Here is a 25,521-nt window from a genome sequence, read left to right as displayed (position 1 = left end):
AACAACAAACATATGAAACATATGAGTGAACTGCGGTTATGAGACGTATATAAGAACGATCCTTCGCAGTAAAGCACTATTTGAGCAATAGTGGAAATCAGACCTGAAAAAAATTTCAGGCCTGTACGGGATTCGAACCACTGACCTCTGCGATACTAGTGCAGCGCTCTACCAATTGAGCTAACAAGCCAACAGGGAGCAGGCCATCAAATTAATTCGATATAAACCCGTAGATGATAAATCGAACAACAATTATATACGTCTCATAACCGCAGTTCACTCATATGTTTCATATGTTTGTTGTTGTTCGATTTATCATCTACGGGTTTATATCGAATTAATTTGATGGCCTGCTCCCAGTTGGCTTGTTAGCTCAATTGGTAGAGCGCTGCACTAGTATCGCAGAGGTCAGTGGTTCGAGTCCCGTACAGGCCTGAAATTTTTTTCAGGTCTGATTTCCACTATTGCTCAAATAGTGCTTTACTGCGAAGGATCGTTCTTATATACGTCTCATAACCGCAGTTCACTCATATGTTTCATATGTTTGTTGTTGTTCATAAACTTAAATCACTAAAAAATATGACGTCATCAGCGGTTCTCTTCTCTCTGCGCATGCAGAGTGCGCCACGTCTTGTTCCAAAACAAAAATGGAGGAACAGGTAATCTGGGATAAAGTATACTGAGCCTGAAGCAACACCTTTTGCGATCGATTTTGTTGTGCAAGCTTCCCTGATACTTTGTCTCTCTTCGCAGGAGATTGCTCAGCTTGACCTCCTCTGCAAACAGTTGTACGAAGCCACCGATACCGTGACAAGAAATACGGCGGAAAGAGCGCTCTCCACTTTCACTAACTCTCCAGACTGTCTGACCAAGTGTCAATATCTTTTGGAACGCGGGAGTGTAAGTTTGCTCATTATATGATTCCAGCTCATAATACAAACAATGTTTCGTTCGCAAGAAACTGTTTATTGTTCAGTTTGTGTACTATACTTCGGAATATAGACTGATGCCACTGGGCTGAATTTCGCGCGCGTAATTAATTATGCTCTTAGAGTATTTTTCCTCGTCTCTAAGTTGTTTAATTTCTGTGCTAATTTATCACGCGCGTTTTTGCACATCGCACGATAGAAGTCCCATTTTGTGGAATGATTTGGTTTTGATGTGAACGCTGTTGCAGATTATGACCAATTAATTTTATTTGTTAATTAAAGTTGTTTCTTTTTTCTTTGCACGTGCATGTGCCATGCTTGACAGTTTTGGCCGTAGTAGAGTAGGTGTCTAAAAGCCATTGAGGTTGCCTTTCATATCAAAATAGTTGCAATACTTCATGTGTGAATGCTGTAATCTCTATCCTCATACTTCATGTTGTTGGCAATCTTACTTTTCTTTTGAGCTTTTTCTGTACTTTCCTAGGATTTTTTTGTTCCATTTCGCAATTGACGATGAATATATTCTAACATTTATCATCATGAGTAGTAGTAGTAGTCATGATTTAAGTTTTTACAAGCAGGCAAATGCTCTGGAGAAGCAAATAAAATCTCTTCTGCCCATATATGAAAATGTCAGAAAAGAGACTTTGGAGGTAGACTTTTATCAACGATTAAAATAGGTAACACAAAGGAAATAATTCTTAATCGCATTTTTAGTAGCTCAGTAGAGTCTGCACAAAGAGATTGAAGCTTTCAAAAATACAACATATTTATCTAAAAAAAAGATTAACACATCTTCCAGCACTTCTGCTAAACCGTTCACATTTTAATTATTTCATTTTTCAGTCTTCCTATTCCCAGTTGATAGCAGCTTCCTCCTTGACAAGACTTATCAGTAAGAACACAGCACTTCCTGTGGAACAAAGACTTGACATGCGTAAGTTTTTTCAACTGGGCTTTTAGGGAAGGTTTGTTAATGTTAAGTTAGCAGGACTGTGTGGAATCCAATTCAGTCTGCAATTCTTGCAGATCATTTTATTCGCAGTTCACCTGCTAGGATCATATTGTCACTATCCACAAGCCATGATCTGATTTACTTAATTTAATTAAAGAGACAATCCTTTCAGGAATACAGAATCCTTAAAACATTTACGTGGCTCCCTAGATCTGGCTTTGTGGCTCAATTGGTAGTAGCACCCAATTAGTATCTGAGAGGGACATGAGTTCCAATACAATCAAAACCTTAATCTTTTCAGCATTCCTTTTCAGCAGTTTCTTTACTCTCAGTTTTCCAGGAAGAGTCCTTTCATTACTTGTAAACTCAAACTGGCATGAAGCATGATATACAAACAATTTCATTTTCCACAAATTAGTTTAAGGTTACCGTGCACCTTCAGGGGTGTCTCATGTGCAAGCGATGTAGCACGTCCGGTTTAAACTGTAGATATCTAAACTCCTCTATCAAATTAAAGCTTATAGGACTGGCTATCAGACTATACCAAAAATTTTGAAAAAAAAATGAATTGTCGAATTTTTCACGACTTCTAAATGTGAGTGCCTGAATCACGTTTTGAACGTTACATGTTAAAGTGAATTTTGTTTTTCACTTATTTAATGTGTTCCTCCTTTTTCGGGACCAAAGTTCTTAAAAAAACAGTCATGTCTACGATTTGCCTTATTCAATTTCAGTGAAAAGTTACAGAACATTTTTGAAATAGGATTAAAAAAATGTGGAGTGATTGTACAAAAATCGCTCTTGAAAAAAAAAAGTATTTAGAAATAAAGAATTCGGAGACACCTTTTTGTTGATGTATGTAAAACCAGCCACTGTCAAAATTTGAGAGCAATATAACAAATTCCCTTTGTCTTGTAGCTCTTAAAAGGTGATTTGGGCGCTCGCATTTACAAGTTGTGAAAAATTTGACAATTCATTTTTTTTCAAATTGTTTAATATAGTCTGATAGCCAGTCTTATAAGCTTTAATTTGATATAGGGGTTTAGATATCTGCAGTTTAAACTGGACACGCTACATCACTTGCACGCAACACACCCCTGAAGGTGCACGGTAACCTTAAGGAGCTCTGTTCAGGGATTGTCCAAAAAAGCTCAGCTGTTGTTGAGCAAAACTGTGTTTTAAACTCTTTTGAGCTCAGCTAAATGTTTTGTCTTCATGCTGATTTCTGTCATTGTTGATACCAGTGATAATTCCATAAATTGTTTTAAAGCAATTGATTATTAAATTAATCTTTTAAATTAATAACTGAGATTGTATGATATGATATTTCAGGCAACTATGTCCTTAATTACCTTGGAACAAGACCAAACCTTGCTACTTATGTCTCACAGTCTCTAATACAGGTAATTAAATTTAAATCGCTCAACGAAGGGCTAACGCTCGAAACGTCAGCTTTTGTAATTGTTATGGTGGCCAATTTACCATTTCCACTTTGTTGATATATCCAAATTATTTTGTTACTCCCACCAACGCAGCCCCAAACAGTTTCTTTCGAAACTATCAGCCTTCATAAATTTAAATAGGCTTTGACTGAAGTAAATGCTGGGGTGTTAATCAGATATCAGTGGTCATAGAATTCTCTGAATACAATATGGAGTTTTCTTGCTACTGTGCAGAATTCTCCTGCTGAAATTTTGATGGCCATAGTTACCTTTATTCAGTCTTGAAGAATATCTAGAGGATATTACATGGATAGATGCAAACACAAATTTTATCTTTGAGTATTGAAACTATTATAAGAGACGATAATTTGTATCCACAGGCAAAGATGTCATATTCAGGGCTGGGTTGTTCAAAGCTGGGTTAAGATAACCCAGGGTTAGTGTGAAATTTGATTTCAGATCTGGAAGCATTATTAAAAGAAAATTCAGCTTAATTCCATTTGTCTACAATTTGATGATTGAATGTTCTAAAGAGAATTGGGAAAATTATCCCAAAATGGCTTTTGAACAGAGTAATATAGAAACCTGGATTAAAATTTAACCCTGGGTTAGTGCTAATCAGTGTTCGAACAACTGGGTCCTGTGTTTATCATATCAAGAGTGACTCCTACTTGAGAATTACGGTCAAGTTGCGGACAGTTCAACTTGCCAACTTGCCAACGTTTAAAATCGACTAGAGACGTCAGCGAGTTGGTCTTCAATCCAGTACAACTTATTAGAAGTTATGCATATAGAAATGTAAACGATCTTTAGTAAAAAAACATTCTTTTTCTTCCAACAAAGTTTATAAGGATCTCAATGCGAATAAAGCATGATAAACATCGTCAATTACTGCAGCGCCTTCAGACAAGTATGAGTTAAGTGGTGTCTGATCCTGAGGGGAATTCGCGTGGTTAACAACAAACAACAAAACACCGTTGTAAAAGTTTCAGGTTGTTTTTTATGTGATACATCAAAATAAGAGAACTTGATGTATTTTTCTGATATGTGTGAAAAATTCTGATAATTGGAAGTTGTCCACTTATAATTACAAGAATCTCAGGTGCTGTAGAATGATCAGTTTAGTTCAGTGATATTTGAGTCCTCCTTTAACTTCTTATTTGTTGAGGTTAGCGGACGAAAACATTTTACAAGTCGGAATGAGGTGGCTGTTATTAATTTACTCTCTTTATCTATGGTGAACCGGATCAAAATTCACATTCAACTGGCTGAGGAAACAAGGAACAACTGGACAAGTCGCGATAATTTATGCCGTGTCTGATACTAAGGGGAATGATGCTAACATGCTTTGTTCATTTGCGTCTGAAGCTGCTGTAATTGGTGATGTTTACCATGCTTTATTCGCGTTGAGATCTTTATAAACTTTGTTGGAAGAAAAAAGAATGATTTTTTACTAAAGATCGTTTACTTTTCTACATGTTTAACATCTAATAAGTTGTACTGGATTGAGGACCAACTTGCCGATGTCTCTACTCGATTTTGTACGTCGGCGAGTTGGCGTTGGTGAGTTGAACCGACAGCAACTTGACTAGGTACCCTACTTGACTCAAAGAGAATTTTGGTACACATTCTAAAACACTTGCTCACTGAAAAGTTACTTTTCTTAATTTCTGACATAAAAAAAAACAATTTTTCAAAGTTGGTATGTAAGATCTACCGGGCACTTTTTGTAGTATTATACAAAACAAATTTTTACAGCCTTTTGAGCTTCCAGAAGTGAGTTTCAATATGCTGGAATGAGAGGGTTATTGTATTTGTTATTTCCTGATTACAGTAATGTTTGATTTATGGTCTTTGGAATTATTTGCTCCATTTTATCCAGTTTCTTGCCAGACTGACAAAACTAAGCTGGTTTGATGTGCAGAAAAATGATTTGGTGTTTAGAACCCTTGTGGATGATGTGGGAAAATTTATTCAGGTAATTCACTTGATTGGTAGTTAGTTCTGAGTACATGGATGTACACATTATAGCAGAAAATGAAGTTCAGGTCAAAATGATTTTGAATTTGATCCTGTTTCATTTGTTTTCTGCTTCAATCTAAACTGGTGAAGAGGAGAAACTTATGATTCATTTCTGATCATGCCCCCCCCCCCCACACCCTTGTACCATGACTACAATCAAGCTTTCACACATGGTCTGTTATTATTCAAGTTTTATCAAAGAAACATACTTCATTTGACAAACAACTTTACTTGTTACTTTTTAGGGATCAGTAGATCACTGCATTATTGGAGTACATATACTTTCACAGTTAGTGTGTGAAATGAATCAGGTATGAATAACTCTGTATGTACAAGTCTTTAAAAATATTGGATCCTCCCTTCGTCCTGGCAGCTATTGTCAGAGAGTGTCCATATACTGTGGAGCTAACATACAGATAGGCACCTTTTCTACTAATTTACACGCCAATTTCTCCAGTCAGGAGAAAATTAGTTCAGTGTTGAAGATAATCCTGGATTACATTGGTCTTCCTTCTCTTCAACATCTTAACAAATCAGATGATGACATATTAAGCCAATAGTTGTTAGAACAAACAATTAGAGGATATTTCTATTGACTCTGAAGAAAAAAAGGACAATGGTGACCAGTCCCAACAAAGGTCAACATAATGACTCACAGTTGGTTTTAGTTTTAAATCTGATTGATTGAGAGTATTGTGCAAGTATTTTTAGATCATTCACTTCATGAGAATACTCAAACTTATCAGTTAAAAGTAGGTATCTTGATTTAAAATTCCTGCAACTAACTTAAAAGGAAATGTGTTGCAGCTAGACAGGGAGAATTAACAATCAGGAGTTAAATTGGGAGTTCAACAGTTAACTGAAAATTATGCTAAAAGTGAGTTGGTCACTCAAAGTGTTAAACAAGATGAATTGGTAAAGAGGGGAAGTTTAAGCAGAATTTTAGCATTAAAAATGATGAACTCCTCTCTTTTTTGTAAGGCTGATTCAACAAGATCACTCACCAAACACAGAAAGGTTAGTCAAACATAACTACACTTGGCAGTAACGATGATTGTACAGTAATTATGTTACTATAGGTGCTTGTGTAGCACTCAAAGCTGCAACTGTTTTAGTTGGAGTGGGAAGTAAAAGAAATTTGAAAGACTGAATTTGCAGTCACCAATTTTGTGACTAGAGAGATTTAGGAATTGAGTCATTTAAAAAAAAGCAACAACTAGAAAAGACACTACAGTTGCATGACTTGTATAGGACTCTAAATTATTATTCCTCTATTAAGTATAAGTACATTAAGACTCTTAGCTGATATAATCTAGGGTGAGCTTAATGCTTCACCAGTGACATACATTTTGTTTCTATTTTCAGATAGCATCATCTTTCAGAGATTTATCCCTATTTAACATCTTCAACCTGTCAATAAATATTTTACGTGAGGTAACATTATTTTGTCTATAATCCATTAAATCTTTTACTGTTAAGATATAGGACTGTTAAATTGAACTCTCTCATTACAAAAAAAAATCATACTTTATCTTCTTGAATTATTTTGAAGGCCTATAACAAACAGTTGAACTTACAAGATGGCAGTCAGGTTTGTTACTTTTATCGTTTTACCTTATTATTTACTAAGTGTTTGGAGGAAATGTAAACAGAGTGGAAGGTGAGTTATTTTTACAAGCTTACTGTTGTTCACAGGGCTCTTGAGGTTGATATTTTATTAGTGTACAGAGAGGGGGGGTTTCAAATAAAAGATTTTTGTGGGGGCCTGCCCTCCCTCCTTCCTCTGTAAATGCATTTTCACCTTTCCAAGGGTGTGTGGTCACAGGAGTTTCAACTGAATGCTGTAAGCTTGCATCTTTGTCAATGATATGCCACATTATTATTGTGTCCCACAGCACAGCCTGATGAGCTACCTCCTTCAACTCACCTGCAACTGCCTCTCATTTGATTTCATTGGCACTTCCATGGATGAGTCATCAGATGACCTTGGTACTGTCCAAATACCAACCAGCTGGAGAGGAGGTATGGTGCAGCTGTTTGATTTTGGCAGTGTCATTATGATGATTTATAACTATTGGTTGCTTTGATGATTTTTCAAAATATTCTGTAGTGTTATCCCATTATCTCTGCTCTCCTGTGAGCTATTGTGGAGGCACGGTGGCCTTACCGTTAGAGCGCTTTACTCCAGATCGAGTGGTCCGGGTTTGAGCCCCAGCCGGGACATTGTGTTGTGTTCTTAAGCAAGACACTTTACTCTCACGGTGCCACTCTTCACCCAGGTGTATAAATGGGTACCGGCAATTTAATGCTGGGGGGGTAACCCTGCGATGGACTGGCATCCCATCCAGGGGGGAGTAGAAATACTCCTAGTCACTTCATGCTACAGAAACCGGAGTTAAGCACCGGCCTAATGGGCCACTGGGCTCGTAAACAGACTTTACCTTTTACCTGTGAGCTATTGCCGTATGGTGCAAGGTACATATAAACACAATGTGCATGTACTCTACCTTCATAACATAAAGGTGAAAACCAGCCCAAGTCCTAGACTATGAGTGTAGGTGCATATACTCCTGAACTATTAGCACCCACTCTGAGTCTTATTGAAAATTCTTAATAACAGAACTACAACTGATTGTTTATTGGAGTCGAACAATCTGTGTTTGGTTTTGATTGACTTACACTGCCTTGTACTCAGTAGTTTTTCCTTTATACGTTTTCCTTTTGAAACCCTTGGGTTCAAATGCAATTTCTTTAGCTGCAGTTCACATAATTATATGACTTTCATTTATTTTACAAACATCGACTCATCACTTCACAGGTTTATTACAAACTGGTCAACGTAATGACTAGCTTCCAGTTGACTTGTTAGCTCAGTTGGTAGAGCACTGCACCGGTATTGCAGAGGTCATGGGTTCAAATCCCATACAGGCCTGAATTTTTTTCAGGCCTTATTTTCACTGCTGCTTAATAAGTAGTGTTCATTGCTGCAAAAATTGCTCTCATATTCATTTAATTCTGTGTTGGCTTTCACCATTCTAACTTTTGTTTTGTCTGTTATTCCCTCAGCATTCTTAAACTTGGCCACTCTGCAATTATTTTTTGATTTATACAGAGCCCTCCCAACTTCACTCTCTCCAATGGTAAGTTGTCTTTTTATGAGATGTACAATGAACTTTTCACAAGATTTGCAAAACTTTTTTGAGGTAAGAAAATGCCTCTTAACATTTTTAGATAATTAAATGACTGTAATTAGCTGGCAATGGAGGGTTTTGAAATAATGGACATTTTGGCATTTCTGAGAATTACAGGGTAATAGCCAAGGGTATTCTAATGACACTTGAGCGACATCTTCAACTTATAACTAAATACAAGGTATCGATGTAACTACTAGCAAGTTTACACAAAAATACAGTTGTACCAATGAAGGTATTTTACCCTAGTTAGTTATGATAGTACTTACAGTAACACAACCATGATTGTGGAATTTGTTTGTATCTTGCAGGCCCTTTCATGTTTAGTCCAACTAGCATCCATTAGAAGATCATTATTTAACAATAATGAGAGGGCAAAGTTTTTAGAACAGTTGGTTCAGGGCGTCAAGGGAATATTAGAGTCACCTCAGGTACGTTTGTCAGATGACCATGAACTTGATTCAGGGCAGGAAACTTGGCCCGTCTGAACGTCCAAGACGGGTAACTTTTCCATTCGGACAAGGAAAAAGATGATCGAAGTTGTCCGATTGGACAAGTAAAGTTGTAGAGCTCTAATGTTGCCTGACCTTGGATAAATAATAAATCATTTTTTCCCCTATTTTACAGCTAAGTGCCTTGGAAATAAACTATCTTTTCTTTTTTGTGCAAGTTGTGTATTTGATTTCTTTGCTAAGTGTCGCCATTGATTTCCACTTAACTGGGGCATGGTTGAAATAAAAAAAAGGATTTTTGAAGCCCTAAATTGCTGTTGCCATTTTTTTTCGGACAAGTAGTTTTGTGGTCCAGACATGTAAAATGCACACTACACTTGTCCGAAGGGACAAGTGAATTGAAAAGAAAGTTTCCTGCCCTGTGAATATCCTTTGGTATGTAACAAAAGTAAAGAGAGTGAAATTTTTTGATTCCTTAATTTTGAGTGCTTTGTACTGAAAATGACAAATTTCAGGTCTTTTGTGAATTCAAAGAAGATTTTCAGATGCTTGTAGTTTTTTCTAACAAATGTTTGGGCAGTAATTTGCCTTGAGCAGTAATTTTCCCCAAATTGTCTGGCAAATGACTCTCCTTAGGAACTTTCCTTTGCACCTTTGAAAGAAAATTATCTCTGTTCAGTGAGTGTTTGCACATTTCCTTGTACTTCAAATTAAAGTCAATACTAAATCAAGCCTGTGAGCAATAGCACATGTAATGTATCAAGAAGATTTGTTGGAGAGACCAGACTTAACACCATCCCTTTCTCAATACATGTATTTACTGGAAAGATTCTCTTTGGGTGGTGTGCAGTAGTCAAATGTCCCAGTTTAAGGAATTAATTGTAATTCAGAGATACTGGAAAAATGAGGGGCTTACTGCTAATTTTTGAATTTATTTGTAGTCTCTAGCTGATCCAAATAATTACCATGAGTTTTGCCGGCTGCTTGCAAGATTGAAGTCTAATTATCAGCTTGGAGAGATTGTAAAGGTGGAAGGTTACAGTGACTTTATAGCACTTATAGCAAAGTTTACAGTGACAAGTTTGCAGGTAAAATGAAGCAATGAATCATTCAGTGTAGTATATTTATGTCAGAGTGTCACTTCCCCTAACTGTGTTTGTCTCTATCACTTTTGGAATTGTCAATTTTGAAGTTGTTGTCATTATGAATAAATTTGTGGAGTTGCAGCATCTGTTCTGCCTCCTTGAATGCAAAGTCAATATTCTTAATGCAGACTCATCCAATTAATAGAGACCTTAAGCAACGGCGACGGCAACGGCAACGAGGACGTGGAAAAACAAGAGATCTAATTGACAGAACAATAGCTCAGCACGTGCATTTTGAAACTTTGTACATTTCTTACCCGTTCTATGCAAAACAACAACGTGAAATCGCCAAAATTTGGGTCGTCTGCAAGCCGAAACCGCGACGGCAAATATTTTAATTTCCATTTGGAACTCAACGCTACTTTTGTACGTCATACTGAAGTTGAGCTGTGGCGCCGTATGAGACGGTAAGCTCATGCAGCTATTTTTGAAATTCTAACTAAGAGTAGAAATTCATTTTTTAATCAAAGTCTTCCTTGGCATTGCCGTCCTGACTGCTTAAGATCCCAATTGATATCGCTGTGACTGTGATTCAACCTCTCTTATGCAACCTCATATTGGGATGGCTTTTTGGGCAAGAGTTGAATGCATTAAAATAGCTAGAAATTGAAGAAAACTCTTACTGATGCATTTTGTGCATTTTTTTTTCAGATGTGGCAGTTTGCTCCTAATAGTTTACATTACCTATTGAGTCTGTGGCAAAGGATGGTTGCTTCAATGCCCTATGTGAAGAACACGGAACCACACCTTCTAGAAACTTATGCCCCTGAGGTATTATCTTCACACATAACAGTTATGATCCACAGTAATCAAAGGATCGAGGCTGTTTACAAATGGTCTGATTTGTCTTTTTCTTTTCATTTCTTGTCTACTGTCAGGTCACCAAAGCTTATGTCACATCACGGATGGCTTCTGTTGAAGTTGTTTTAAGGTAAGGTAGGGGATTGTACAGAGTGCTTATCATTTGAGAGTCATAAAACCAAAACCAAAGTAATTTCAACAGTCAATCAAAAGAAATGAATGTACCCCCAAGAGCTAATGAGAAATCAAAGTAAAAATAACCAAACTCTCTAAAGTGCAGGAAAATGCAAGTGATCAAGTCGTGACTGGTTTTAGTTTTGCTTCCGATTGGTTGAGAGAGGGGCATAAGTTTCTGTACCAATTACAGTGCAAAGTAAAGCAAAACCAATGCAATCTCAGATTACTTTGGGAAACTCACTTAAAAATTGCTCTATTTTGGGCAATTTAATCAGATAGACAAGTGGGGAGATTCTTTCTAAGTAGTTCTAAAACCAGAGTATATAGTTTTGTTGGAGAAATTAACAACTACTCCACTGTTTAACCCTTTCACCTTAACGAGTGACCAAAAAAAAATTTCTTCGAAAATTATCCTCACATTTTTAAGCAGAATGGTGATGAGAAGCAAGAAAATTATGAAGTTGGAGGTGTTCTTCAATTTAACACCAAATTCTTAGAACTCAAAGTATAAAAAGTATGTGGGAGACTGAAGAGAATTGAGTTTTTTATCTACATTCTCACAAGGAATTGGTTGTTTTTTTAGGGAGAGTGCTGAGGATCCACTGGATGATTCAGGAACAGTTCAACAGCAGCTGGACCAGGTAACATGACTGCCATGTATAAAGAAACTGCAAAACTGCAATATCCCTTCTGGCTAGTTTCAGTCATGATGGGTAAGAGTAGAGTGCATTTGCTGATTGCAGATGAAATTATACACACATGATTGCTCCTTGGATGTCAACCCACTGTGTAATAAAAGGTTTCATTTCAAAATTTATTGACAACTTTTTAGACACTTCAAACTTTATTATTGCAAATTTCTGAAGACAAGTGACAATTTTTTCCTGGCCCACAGGTAGCCAATGCTAGTCTAGGTGGCTGGTTAATAAAAATATTATTACAAACAATTCATATCATTATACATTCTCTTATGTCATACCTACAGACAACAGACTTTATGCGCTCTTGTGTTTACAAGTGCAGCTCAGGAATATGCATAATAAAACAATTATTGGATTTGGTTTTTGCATGATAGCAATAATTATCAAGGCCTCAGTTTGTGTTATGCACCCACCTCAGCCTTCAGCTTCAGCAGGTGACACAAAACTTTGGCCTTGATAATTATCACTATCGTGCTCAACCTCATCCAATAATTGTTAAATCATATAACTAAAAATATACATTACATCGGATGATTTTTTCTTTGCAGCTTTCTATATTTGGGAGATGTGAATATGAGAAAACTTGTCAGCTGCTAATTTCACTGTTTGACCAATCTGCTCAGAGATATCAGGAACTGATACAAAACAATACTGCTTCAACCACTGACCTGGCCATTGAGGAAGGTAATCACCCAAGAGTGACCATATAACTGAGAATAGTTTTATTTCATTTTATGCAAGGCATTAGTTACAAGGCTGCGCTTTAACGAAAATTGAATGGAGCCCAGTGCTCTGAAACTGTGAAATCCAGGGTGCCCAGCATATGCTTTGTGTGAAAAAACTAAAATTTCTGAGTCGTCCAAGAGCAAAAGTAAGGCGCCAGGGGCCACCGGGCGCTGTTAGAGCACAGCCTTGAGTTAATATGTAAAAGTGGACATGTTTGAAAAATTTATATGCAATGTTTCAATGTTTAAGTTCATAATCAACTCTCTTGGGGATTATCACTTGATCAAAAGTGTTGCATGTTTTTAACATCTGTTAATCAACTTTGATACAATTGGGACAAAACTACCCAGCATTGAGCAACAGTTGAACTTCGAGCTTAAAATGCATGTGATAATGAACTCTCCTTTACATGTTTTTAATTGCCCACCAGAGGGGTGAAGTGGGAGTTGGGTGGTGTGGTAGTTTGCTTTAGAGACATGTTGTAGTGCTCAAGCGAAATGGCCTCAACTGTTGAGTCTGAGATAATGGATCACCTTAAACTTCATTGCTTGCATTCATGATGCAGTATTAGAGAAATTTTGCCAGAGACTTGAAAGTAATTTTGGGGTTTTGATGGTTCAACTTTGAAACAGTCTCTGATTGTTTGAGCAAACCGGCACAGACTTTTTAATCAAACAGATGCAAAACTGAAACCAATTGCCAACTAGTCTCTCGTGATTTCCCTCCCTCTTCGCAGTTTGTTTATTTCTACTTTTATTTCTGATTGGCTGTGCAGTCTATAGAGTATTAATAAGGACATGTAAGTGTGAGATGTCTTATTGAAATGAAGCTGATGACGTCATACAAAAGTGAGAGAACAATGTTATGTAAAACACACCATAAATATGTAAATTTCATGTATTTAACTAAGTATTTCAATTTGACCATAATAAGTAAGTTATTAGAAGTTGTATTGGTCATCAATAAAGTGTCTTTTTTATACTCAACCAGGAGTACTACAATTTCCTTTTGAGAATTTTTGTTTTGATTTTCAATTCATGATAAGTTAGGTTGTGGTCCTATGAACCATTAATAACCTTTGCCTTTGTTCTTGAGGTCGCCTAACATGGCTTGTGTACATCATTGGCTCTGTGATTGTGGTCCTATGAACCATTACTAACCTTTGCCTTTGTTCTTGAGGTCGCCTAACATGGCTTGTGTACATCATTGGCTCTGTGATTGTGGTCCTATAAACCATTACTAACCTTTGCCTTTGTTCTTGAGGTCGCCTAACATGGCTTGTGTACATCATTGGCTCTGTGATTGGAGGGAGAGTGTCTTATGCAACAGTAGATGAGTATGATGCACTGGATGGTGAACTTGTGTGTAGGTAAGTAGGCTGCTGCTCAGTTGCTGCTGTTATTATTATTATCTTTTTGTTGTTCCAGTCGACATTCTACTGTATCCTCCACCAATGTTTTGGTAATGGTGGAAAACCTAAGTCTAAGTTGAAATAAATGGAAAATTCTGTCAGGGTCTTTGTTATCAATAGAACACACAAGTAGAGAGTGTAGTCTTTACTTGTATTCTATGATAACAGAGACCTCATTCTTTGGAACGGAATCAAGATGAAATCTTCATTTTAGTACATGCAACAAAGATTATAGTGTGCGTTTTTTCTTTAATGATTCAATGGGTAAACACCTTAACTTTTTTTCAACAATAGTCTTAGGGGTAGTTAGACGTTACTTACATTTGTATCACTGGACAAAAAACTCGTTTTGTTTGGCATGAAAAAATTTCATCCATTTTATCATTAACCCTATTACTATTATTATGATTAATACTATTATAATTATTATTTATTATGGTAGTAGTCGTGGTATAGTAGTAGCCAGAGTAGAGTTTTTCCTGCCCTATGTATTATGTATTATTTTACAAGACCGAGAAACTGAAAAGAGGTTTAGAGACTGTCTAGTTAAGACATAATTACGTATTCACAGTCTACCATAAGCAACAATAATTGCACTAATTATACAAACCAAACCAGACTACAGTAAATGGTGAAATTTTATCGTTCGGATAAAAGTGCATTTATTCCTGGGAAGGATGGTTTGAAGGTGACGTTATTGACCGACATTTCGACGAGAAAGACCTTTTTTCATCTTGTTTCGAGTTTAAATAACGAAAAAATTCTTAGGATGTTGAAACTTAAGTCACTATTACAGTAGCAAATGTCATTTTCTGGTAAGACTTCTTTCACACCCAGACGGTCACAGTGCACCGAGCTTTTTTTTTTGTTTCTTTTCGTAGGGTTTTGCAACTGATGAATCTTACAGATTCTCAACTTTCTCAGCGAGGAAGTGAGAAGCTGGAGCTGGCCATACTGAGTTTCTTTGAACAGTTTCGGAAGATGTACGTTGGGGACCAAGCACAGAAGACTTCCAAGGTGAAACAAAAAATGAGTTTCCCTTACACTCAAGGCACTCGAGGGACACCTCGTTGTGTTGTAAATTCAAAATCCGCGATCACTTGATCGTGTTTGACATATTTTCCTTAAGGGATTTTGTTTGTTTATGTAAAGATTTGGTTTAACAAATTCGAGTTTAATGCAGTGTGTAAGTCCACGGTAAATCAAACTTCTCATAGCTCAAAGTAAAACTCGCCATAGTTTAGCTGAGTTTTCAAAAAGGATCAAAACTTCAAAGGCCAGAAAATTTTGATCGAGCATTGTATGATGACCAAGTAACAGTTGTTCTCTCCTTTACGAACAGGTTTACAGGCGACTTTCAGAGAGACTTGGCCTTCACGATGAATCAAACGTTCTGAGTGTCTTTATGGGAAAAATGTAAGGGGTGTTTTGTCGATGTTGTTGTTTCACTTCTCATGTTCATTCTTATCCTTTCCAGCAAACTTGGCTTCACATATGAATAAAGGCTGATAGTTTCGAAAGAAACTGTTTGGGGCTGCGTCGGTGGGAGTAACGAAATAATTTGGATATATCAACAAAGTTGAAATGGTAAATTGGCCACCGTAACGATTACAAAAGCTGACGTTTCGAGCGTTAGCCCTTCGTCGGAGCTTGGCTTCACATAAGCTGGTGTTTGGCTTACAGTTTGATGGGTCGATCCCTTTCAAAGAACTCTTCGACTGTGACTTAATATCAAAATAACGTAAAGTGATCAGAATGGCCACCGAGATGTCTTATCTTATTTTTAGAATCACGAACATGAAGTTCTGGGGCACCAGTGAAGCCATCATCTCCAAAACCTTGCAGCTTCTGAGTGATCTATCTGTTGGATATCCTTTTTAACGTTGTCTACCAATTGAAGTTTATATAACTAACCTAATGATAAGGCTGTGATCTCGAGATTTCCATCGCGTGATAGTTGTTGAGAGCGATCCTCCAATCAAGTGTCATGCACAGAAAAAGAGAGCGAATAACAAATTATGTTAGTATGGATCTTTTAGTCGTTAGCAACAAGAGAAGCTCGTTTTTTTATGGAACAATGATTAAAAAAAGGCCGAACATACTCTCTTCACTCGCTTTCATCCACGGAATAGGTAGCGAGTAACCAATAAGATCGCAGCTTTTGTGATAAAACCCAAGTAGTATGATACCTACATGTAGTCTCAATATTCAGCAAACTTGGTGGATCATCTTGTGCTTTTCATTTAAGGACCTTCGGTTTCTCAGAGCTGTTGAAATCAGCTGTAAATAATGCATAAAGTGAAACCTTGCCGGCTAAGTTCCAACAAATTTTTATTTGGTGTCGAAAGAGTCTTGAGTCAGTCATTTGAATCAGGTCACATCTGTGAAACTTTCGATGCCTTCGTTATGTTAGGGTTCTTGAGGTATCTTTTTCGCAGGTTTATGCTTCGACGAAAACACGATGAGCACATTGTTTTCATTTTTACTATAATGCTGTAGCTGTGCTTTAACGTGTTTCGAAATTATGCCTTAACGTATCGTAACTATAGCAGTGCTCGTAAATTGGTGAAGTTAGATGCTGTACAATTTGTGCTCAACAATCATACGGTACGTCTATTTTAAGTTGTGACTTCAGTCTGACTCGCAACTAAGAAATAATTTTGCAGGATTGCACTTTGATAAGAGTAAAGATAGCTGTGAAAATAAACTTGTTCACCCTGTCTTCCTTCCAGAGTGAGCACTTTCCATTTCTGGGAACGCACGCTTCTCGAGCGTACAAAGACATGCGCAGTAGAACCACATTTTATGTTGCCCTTGGCAGATTGTTGATGGTAGATTTGGGTGAGGATGAAGAGAAATTCGAATCATTCATGTCACCGATAACAAGTAAGATCTCATTCTGTTGTTACAGCCCGGCGCACACTTGAGCTATCAGCTGAGCTGAGCGTCACTCGTGCTCTTGCCTTACGCCGTTTCCTCAAGTGTGCGGTGTCTTTTTCTGCGATTTTGGGCACGAGTGAACATTTCCTCACAGTGTGCGCGCGTTCTGAGCTATCAGCGCAGTGATCGATGCGAATGCGCTTGCGTTTTTTTTACACACAGACTTCACAATGGCGGGTGTTAACGAAAGTGCGAGCTCGTCGGAAGATGAAAAGATTTTGCTGTCCTTTTTATTACTGCGACGAAGGCGAAGGCGCTTGAGGGTGGCTAATCGAAAGGTGTGGGTAAAATCTTGGTTTCACGCCGCCAGTCACAAGGTGCATGTGCAAATATTGTTCGTGAACCATATCCTGTGGTGACATTACCAACAAATAGGTAAAGCTATAAAGGACTTCCACGTTTTGCGGGAAACGCCGTAAGACTTTCACGATCATGCTGTGCCTCTTCAAGATTCCTAGTCTGGTAACCGATGGCATAACGAACTAGATAGGATCTCGCGCAAATTTAGCAGATTGTTAACTTTTTAATCTGGTCTACCATGACGCCATTTATCTTTGTGTTTCTTCCTTTTCAGTGTTATTTATTTAATTATTTTTAATTTTTCAGCTACCATGGATTCAGTAGCGAGTCATTTGATTTCTGTTGGAAACAATGCTTTCCAACAAGAAGAAACTAAGGTATTTTCAGTTTTGTTAATTCCTTCGGTTTAGAAACCCATTTGCACCTCAAGGCTGTTCCCAGGTTTAATTTCAGTATTCTAACTTATGAGATTGATCATCGCAGTAATGTACTTCAACAGTGGTGAAAGTAAAAAACCTGAAGAAACTGTAAAGTTAATCTGAACGCCGCAAGCATGATATTCAGTTTTTATTGGGCTTTGAAGTGTAAGTACCCGACTGATGGAAGCCCTGGAAAGGATGGCTTTTAGTCAAAAGGAAATCATTATCGTTGCGTAGTAAAGGGTTGTTTAGAAGTTTTATGTCACAAGTCTGGTTCTTGGATATTTATTGTTGTGTTCCCTTTGCAGCGTACCCTGGTTGGTCTCTGTCGAGATATACGTGGGCTCGCTTTTGCGTTCAACAGCAAGTCTAGTTATATGATGCTCTTTGATTGGATGTATCCTTTATGTAGGTTAGGTTATTGCAAATTTCAGTTGAGCGAGGCGCGCTACGGAAGTTTGGCGGTTCAGTTTTGTTGTCATGGCAATTGGCTCCCTTTCTAGTGGCAACGTGTCGTTTAACCTCTTTTGGCGAGCTCTCACGCTTGCAGGGTTCCCGCGCTCCTTGAAAGTCCTTGAACTTAATTTTTTGTTTTCAAGGACTTGAAAACCATTGAGTTTAGACTCAGGTCCTTGAAAATGAAAGTTTTCTTTTGTTTTCGGTGTTAAAAGTGTAAGTTTCTAGCACAAATTGTGAAAACTAGTTTTCCTTTCAAATCCTGCGTCTGATTATGATGTTTGACACATGATTTTTATTTATTTTGTACCTGATTGGTACATTGAAAATAACCTTGGTTACTTAGCACGTGATCACTCTGATGCGCATGCTTGAACTCACGCTCGTTGGACTTTTCGGCGGGTCCTGCACGCACGCTCGTGTTATTGAAAGGTCCTTGAATTTTAGAGCCAAGGTCCTTGAAAATGACCTAAAAAGTCCTTGAAAGTCCTTGAATTGGATTGCTGAAAAAGTGCAAGAACCCTGCGCTTGGCAGTTGGCGACGCACGCCTCTTGAGATTCGGTTACCTCTGGAAATGAAGAAGACCTACGTGTAATAACGCCTTAATTTTACTGTCAAAACCCCGTCACCAACTTTTTCTGCGCGTCCCTCAACTGATTCAACTGATCCAACTAATCATAGTAAGTGTGACAAAAATACTAGTACAAGTTCCATTTCAGAGAAATGTCCTTAACTCGCCCAAGCTATCCTACCTACACGTCTGTTCTCCTGCGTGCAATTGAATGGTGGTATCATGATCCTAATGTGTCCACACCAGTATTAAAACTCATGGCTGAACTCGTACAGAACCGTTCACAAAGGTTACACTTCGATGTTTCCTCGCCAAACGGAATCCTTCTCTTCAGGGTTACCAGTGAGATGATCGTCGCTTACGGTAATTAATTTTTTTTATCTTTTACTTCTTTCCTGTCCTCGATAAACTTCCAGTGACAGGAAGCAGTAAGGACAACGCCCCATTTAAATAGAGAGATGTTCTGATTCTGTTTAGAAAACCTCATCCTACTTCAATTAAAAAGCTGGTGATTACTCAGTTGTGTAAACTGTACCAGCAAGGTTTGTTATCGATAGCATTCTGTGTAATCCGTCTGGCTGATTATCTATGAAGCAACTCATAACTCTCTTTAGTTATTCAGTTCAAAAATCCAAAATTTTCTTCGAGAATAGGCTCATTTTTTTGGACATCTCAGGACGATACCGTGAATATTAAAACAGGTGTTTGACTCCTATCGTAACGTTCACCTGAGTGGAAAGAAATTTCTGAACCTTATTCAAAGAACAATTTTGTACTTCTACTCTATTCTAGCCAGATGAGTTTCTTCAATGTGCGTTCAGTTCAATGTAGTCGAGCACTCCCAATTCTACAATGTTTTGGTTTTAAACATTTCGTAATGGCATTGATTATTGAAAGAAAATCATTCATTTTCAGGGACACGAATCCTTACGTTAACAGACACGCCTGCGGACCAGATGTATAAACTAAAGTATCTTTTAATGCGTCAATAATTAAAATCTCTCAAGATTAGTGTGACCAGAATACGTACGTCTTGGTCAGCCACGATACACAGAGGATACAGTCTGCTTAAATAACAGCAACGTATGTAGACGGTAGAGGAAATAGCCAAAACCGAACGCCTGGGGTTCTCTTTCTCGTGGGGAACTCAGAGTTTTCTTTGCCGTACGTTCGTGACAAAAATTATAACTCCTTTCTTTATTGGACGACCGAGCGCACAATTTACTATCAATCCTACTGTAGACGCTTTCGACATCGCTAATCCTTACAGTATAATCCCTTAACTCCCATGGTTGACCAAGACAGAATTTCTCCTTGAAATATCGATACAATATCAAGCAGACAAGTTATGAGAAATGAGAAATGAGAAAAAGATCAAATTGCGGACTATCAGTTGATCCAGTGCCAAATTCCTCGAAATAACATCATAACAATTAGATGGCAGACAGTAAGGAGAATTACTGATGAGATCTTGGGAGTGAAAGAGTTAAAGGACGTTTGTGATTTGTGAATCCAGTGAATGGCCTGGCTCTTTATAACCCTAATGTTTACGGCCTGAAAATTTTACATCACGCACCGCTGGAGTATCTCTTTAGACTAAGTAGCTGGTGTTCCGTTTGCTGGTATATTCCCTCTTTAGAACTAGTATAGGGGATTAGTAGAGCAGTGCGTTTCATTAGTTTTTAGTTTTCAGTTTATAGTTTTGCTCCGGAAATAATTGCAACGTTTTATTCTCCATCCTTGGTCGTAAAGGTATCTCCTTAGCCCAGGTCCCTGGTTGCCGGTACTTCCCTATTTTCTCCTGAAATGATTTCCTTCAGGATCAAAACAACACGAAACTTAACTCTGGACAACCTGATCCGCCATTTAATTTACTGAGCCAAGAAAAACAGGTATTTTTCATCCTTAACTGTCCTTCAGACTCAAAGGAATCTCGATTTGCTTTTCCATTTTGAAGGCTGCCTTGTGTGGTGGTTATGTAAACTTCGGTGTATTTGGTTTATACGGCGACGATGCTTTGGAGAAAGCATTAAAAACGTTCGTAGAAATGTTATCGTCAATTCCGCACAGCAATTTATTGGTAAGTTGTCTTATATGTTGTTTTAAATACTTATTGAATTTTAACTTATTTTTCGTTTGCATCATGAATACCCAACAAAACATAGACTAAATGGTTCAAGGTACACGGACAATGGCGTAGGTTCTTTTAAAACTATTCAACCCCTTCTGTGCGGTTTTTATTCTATAAAATGATACTGCCGGGGTAGTAACACAGTTTTTATCTTTCAGGAATATCCGAAGTTGAGTCAGTCGTATTATGCTCTGTTGGAGATTCTAGCGCAGGATCATATGAATTTTCTTAGTAGCCTTGAACCTCAAGTAAGTAGTCATTTAAACGGGGGGAGGGGAGGGAAGGGATTGTTGGTCATAAGAGACAGAGTAAATGGTGAGCAATTTACAGTTGATTGTCAAAACTAATCCGAATTTCATTGGTTTTGCACCCTGACGGTCTGCAACTGGTTCAGAAAACTCGCGCCACCTCGACCAATCAGATGAAGCACAAATCGCGACTTGGTAACTCGTGTTTCCTCCACACTTTGCGCAATTTTTATTGTTTTAACCCAATTTACTGATGGGTCCCCTTGCCATATTTTTCTGTGTTCTGAATGGAAGCGCTGTGATTCCTTTAGGTTACGACTCTCAATCAAAATACGTTTTAATCGAAATCGAAGACAGGCACCCTTAATCGGGCATACCCTCTATGATAACATCTCGCGAAATTTGCTACGCAACCCAGATTTGCAAGTGATTTAAGCCACGCATTTCGTTGAAAGAATAGCATTTAAAACGATTTTCCCTTTCATTTCACAGGTATTTATGTATATATTATCCTCCATATTGGAGGGCCTTACAGCTTTAGGTGAGGAAGAGCTTGTTTGCTTACTAATTTACAAGTAGTGTATCTAGTTGTCACGAGCGCGATTATTAATAAAAAATGCTCACTGACATCGTAATGTATTCGATTTTGTTTTGGATTGCCACGTTCTGACTCCAAACTGCAAGTCCCCTCAGGCAATTAGCCACACTGGTAACGTTTCTCCTTACGAAACATTCAACTCCGCTGGAATTGGTTGGTTTCCGTCCGCTGGGATGGGCACATTTCATAAATGTGTGCCCTCAGCGTTTCGCTTTCGTGAGACTCTCTTTTTGCTGTGTCTTGATTATGGGCATCCAAGCGTCTGGGTTTTTTTCCACTGATTATGGGCATCCAAGCGTCTTGGACTTTAATGTTGACTGGATAGATTCTTTGTGAATCGTGCGTGCAACAGTTGACTGCATCGTGAGACAAACGATTTTATTTCATTTTTAGTGCATTCACCTCAATAATCTTAAAAAAAAACCTTGTTTGAACTGTATGCAGAGTTGACCTTGTTTTCGTTTTTCTTGCCAGACATTATGGTCTGCACAGGATGTTGCGGTACTCTAGACTTTATAGTGACTCACTTGTACAAAACGCTTTCCAAGAGACGGAAGAAAAACTCAACCGGTATGGAACCACAACCACCATGTTTACGAATATTAGAGTCCCACCCGGAAATGATCCAACAGGTCAGTATGAACTAAGTGTACTCATTTACTTGCCTGATTACGGTTCTCATCAGTAATAAGCGGGAAGGAGGTTGGTCACGGGTTGTGTGACGGTTTTTTTTCACCCCTTCAAGAGGGAGGACCAAAAAATAATAGGGAATTAAGAAATAGACCCACCATAATCAAACAGATGAGAGGATATGACGAGAGCCACAAACATTTTAAGTCCTTTTTCAGGAGTATCACCTGTATGTTAAAGGGTTTTTTAAGTTTATGTTATGTATAGTATTGAAGCATTTTCGATTAAACACTGTGTACATATATAGGAAAAAATTGGAGGTTTGATAAAACCATAGGTTGGTCGTTGAATTTTAGGGCAATTTCAAGGAGAGGATCAAGACATTTCAACGGGGAGAGTAGTTTTATTCTATTTTTCGTCTTCTGTCCCAGCCAAAATTATCACATCTTTCTTCCCCGGTCTAAAAAAGTGATAAGTACCCTAGACTAGAATTCCATTGGAGAAAGTATGTTGACCACAGCTCGTTTTTGTTTCGTTTTGTCTAGATGCTGTCGACGGTATTGAACATTGTCATGTTTGAAGATTGTAAAAACCAGGTAATGATAACGTATGTTATAACCACTGCACATCGTTCTCTCGGCGTGACTTTTGCTGGAAACTCTGGATTCTGAAACGTCTTAGTCGAATTGATCTCTTTTCTCCTCATTGCAGTGGTCCATGTCCAGGCCCCTCCTCGGTCTTATCCTGCTTAACGAGAAGGTAAGATAACAGTCTACTGACGTCTGCAGTGCCGGGTTTTTTTCTTTTTTTTTGGCAAGCCAGCGTTCGCAAACTTTTGTTTTTTTTAGCCGCCATCTTGGACTTTTGAGCAGAGGAAATCTGGGAAAAGAAAGAGGTTACTTCCGAGAGAATGGGCGATAAGGAAGAGAAAAGCAGCGGTTAGGGGAAGGGGAAAAATGCGCCTTCCTGGAGTCAGTGTATCTATTGCGTAACTCGTTTCGTAAACGAACAGAGTTTCTGATTGGTGCGGTGTATTGTCGTTATTTTGTTGCTCGTCAGTCGTTCGCCAATTTCACAGGGGTCGCGCGAGGGTAACATTTATCAAATTTGAAATTTATTCGTTTTCCACCTTTTTGTGGAAATAACTGAAGCGCAAATTATTTAGGGGTGCTCTCTTTTTTAACGCCTGGGTAAGCGTGTTTTCGTCTTTGCCTGACCCCCTCCCTCCCCCTCCTCTGTTTCACCAGGGAATTTAACCAAACCACGACGGCGACGGCAACGAGAACGTGGAGAAACAATAGATCTAATTGGCAGAACAATAGCCCAGAATTTGCGTTTTAAAACTTTATACATTTCTTAGCCGTCCTTTGCAAAACAACAACGTGAAATCCCCAAAATTTGCGTCGTCTGCGAACCGAAACCGCGGCGGCAAATTATTTTAATTTACATTTGGAACTCAACGCTACTTTTATGCATTATGTTGAGTTTGAGGTCTGGCGCCCTATGAGACGGTAAACACATGCAGCCATTTTCGAAATTCTAACTAAAAGTAGAAACTCATTTTTTAATCGACGTCTTCCGTGGCGTTCCCGTCGTGACTGCTTAAGTTCCCTACTAAATCAGAGATGGACGGTGCAATAAACGATTGCGAACTACAGGAAAGAGTAAGAATTACTTTTGATTGCTTACTTATTGTATCCGATTGCCTTTCATTACGACCACCTGTCTGTTTTCAAAGCAAAGGGGAAGCCATCTTCTTTTCATCATAATATATCTTTACTCTGTTTTCAGTCAATTCTATACCTTGAATTAAGTCAGTTTTGTCTATTTGAATGTGACCTGAAGTTAAAACATATTCCAAGCAATTTTTTGAAAAATTCAAAAGGATTGGTATCATTTCGTGTTTCAACCGTGTTGATTCGACCAGGTTTTTTCAAGGCCCATGGTGGTCTGAGCCTCACTCAAGCTTGATATACTTTTTAAGAGTGGTCAATCTCAAAATTGTGCTCTCTTTTACCAAGAAGACAGGTATTGAAACGTTGTCACACTTAGCTTAGAGTGGTCCGATCGCATGTTGGGATGCCACTCTAGTAAGAGTCAGTCTTGGTCCCCAAGGTTTACAACTCGACACCGTGTTTATAATGTTACTTTACTCAAGTTAACAAAAGTCTGGTTATTTTAGTACTTTCAAGAGTTACAACGGAATGTTATCGCGATGCAGCCGCCGGAGAAACAAGAAGATATGGCGCAGTGTTTTAGAAATCTTATGGACGGAGTAGAACCATCGCTCATCACCAAAAACAGGGACAGGTCAGTACTATCGACAACAACAATCGAGCGCAAGTTTAGATAAGCCAGTTGAACAAGTGTCCGAAGAATAAGTTAAAAATATGAAATATCTTAGTTGAATTTCGCGTAAAATAAAAAAAAAAGGATGTGGAATGTAAGTTGTAACCTAAAGTTCGTTATTTGATACAGGTTCACCCAAAACTTATCAATATTCAGACGGGAAGTGAACAACTCACTGAAGGCTTCAAGCAATGGAGGAGGTACGGCAGTCAAAGCCGATGGAGGGGTGGATATGGTGGCGTGATAACAGCTTTTGACCGACCAATCGGTCGATTAGTTGATTGTCACCTTAGGAAAGTGCAATACGAAAGAAGAGGTCGGGATCAATCGCATCCAATGAAGACGTGCTAGTCAGGACTTGTGTTTGTTTCCTGAAGGGACCGAGTAATTTTACAGAGAAAACAATAGTTAGAATACCAACTTGCTCCATGGCGAGCCGCTGGCTTCAGGAACGTTTGATGTAAAGAGTGTCGCGTAAGAGAACATTTACTTCTCTGCCAGGCAGCGCACATTCAAAAGAGAAGAAAAACGAAAGGATAGCCTAACTTTTCTTGACGCAAAAGAGTTACTCGAAATAGAATCTTATGTTTGGGTAAAATACATAGTGCATCTTTTAGAGATCTAGCTTCATTTATGGAATTTTTTCTCCCAAGTCGACTCTGTAAATGTCAGAATTCTGTACGCGTCCCTCTGGGGAGGACAAGCATGCACGTTTCCAGAGTCTGCCTTTATTTCGTCTCTCGTAAAAACTGATGAAAATTCAATCATTTCTACATAGCTTATCCCTGAGAAATGATGAAAGAGTTGCTTGCAAAATTGTGTATGTACTTCAATAAATTAGGATTAAATCAATGTCTATCTCTAGCATTTTCTGGGCAATAAACAATATCAGCAATTTCACTTTAAAGTTTACGTCATAACCCAAA

General features: G+C 38.2%; 1 protein-coding gene and 1 non-coding gene across 2 annotated transcripts; both read left to right on the top strand.

Moving 5' to 3' along the window:
* Window positions 1-584: 584 nt before the first annotated feature.
* LOC111326203 (exportin-7) lies at window positions 585-25,447 on the top strand. The gene is made up of 35 exons (XM_088746802.1): window positions 585-659; window positions 754-900; window positions 1,776-1,866; window positions 3,217-3,287; window positions 5,209-5,304; window positions 5,594-5,659; window positions 6,330-6,365; window positions 6,714-6,782; window positions 6,901-6,939; window positions 7,244-7,370; window positions 8,415-8,488; window positions 8,851-8,970; window positions 9,933-10,079; window positions 10,788-10,907; window positions 11,015-11,067; window positions 11,698-11,755; window positions 12,364-12,499; window positions 13,805-13,910; window positions 14,834-14,969; window positions 15,295-15,368; window positions 15,740-15,820; window positions 16,496-16,559; window positions 16,685-16,838; window positions 17,499-17,569; window positions 17,920-18,008; window positions 18,812-19,002; window positions 19,555-19,609; window positions 20,560-20,719; window positions 20,929-21,018; window positions 21,511-21,559; window positions 22,091-22,248; window positions 22,792-22,842; window positions 22,958-23,005; window positions 24,429-24,556; window positions 24,725-25,447. The coding sequence occupies exons 1-35, from the start codon at window positions 648-650 to the stop codon at window positions 24,837-24,839; spliced, it is 3,282 nt and encodes a 1,093-aa protein (XP_088602928.1). The 5' UTR covers window positions 585-647; the 3' UTR covers window positions 24,840-25,447.
* Window positions 8,208-8,280, top strand: Trnat-ggu (transfer RNA threonine (anticodon GGU)). The gene has a single exon. It is a non-coding gene; the product is annotated as a tRNA-Thr (tRNA).
* Window positions 25,448-25,521: the final 74 nt, after the last annotated feature.

This window comes from Stylophora pistillata, chromosome 1, assembly GCF_964205215.1.
Source record: "Stylophora pistillata chromosome 1, jaStyPist1.2, whole genome shotgun sequence".
Taxonomy (NCBI): Eukaryota; Metazoa; Cnidaria; class Anthozoa; order Scleractinia; family Pocilloporidae; genus Stylophora; species Stylophora pistillata.
This window is presented reverse-complemented; position numbering and strand designations above follow the sequence as displayed.

What these genes read in the sequence shown, in the direction of transcription:
- LOC111326203 (XM_088746802.1), top strand. An exon ending in TAGAAACTTATGCCCCTGAG is followed by an intron (nt 10,908 to 11,014) that starts GTATTATCTTCA and finishes GTCTACTGTCAG; the next exon opens with GTCACCAAAGCTTATGTCAC. An exon ending in TCTGTTGAAGTTGTTTTAAG is followed by an intron (nt 11,068 to 11,697) that starts GTAAGGTAGGGG and finishes TTGTTTTTTTAG; the next exon opens with GGAGAGTGCTGAGGATCCAC.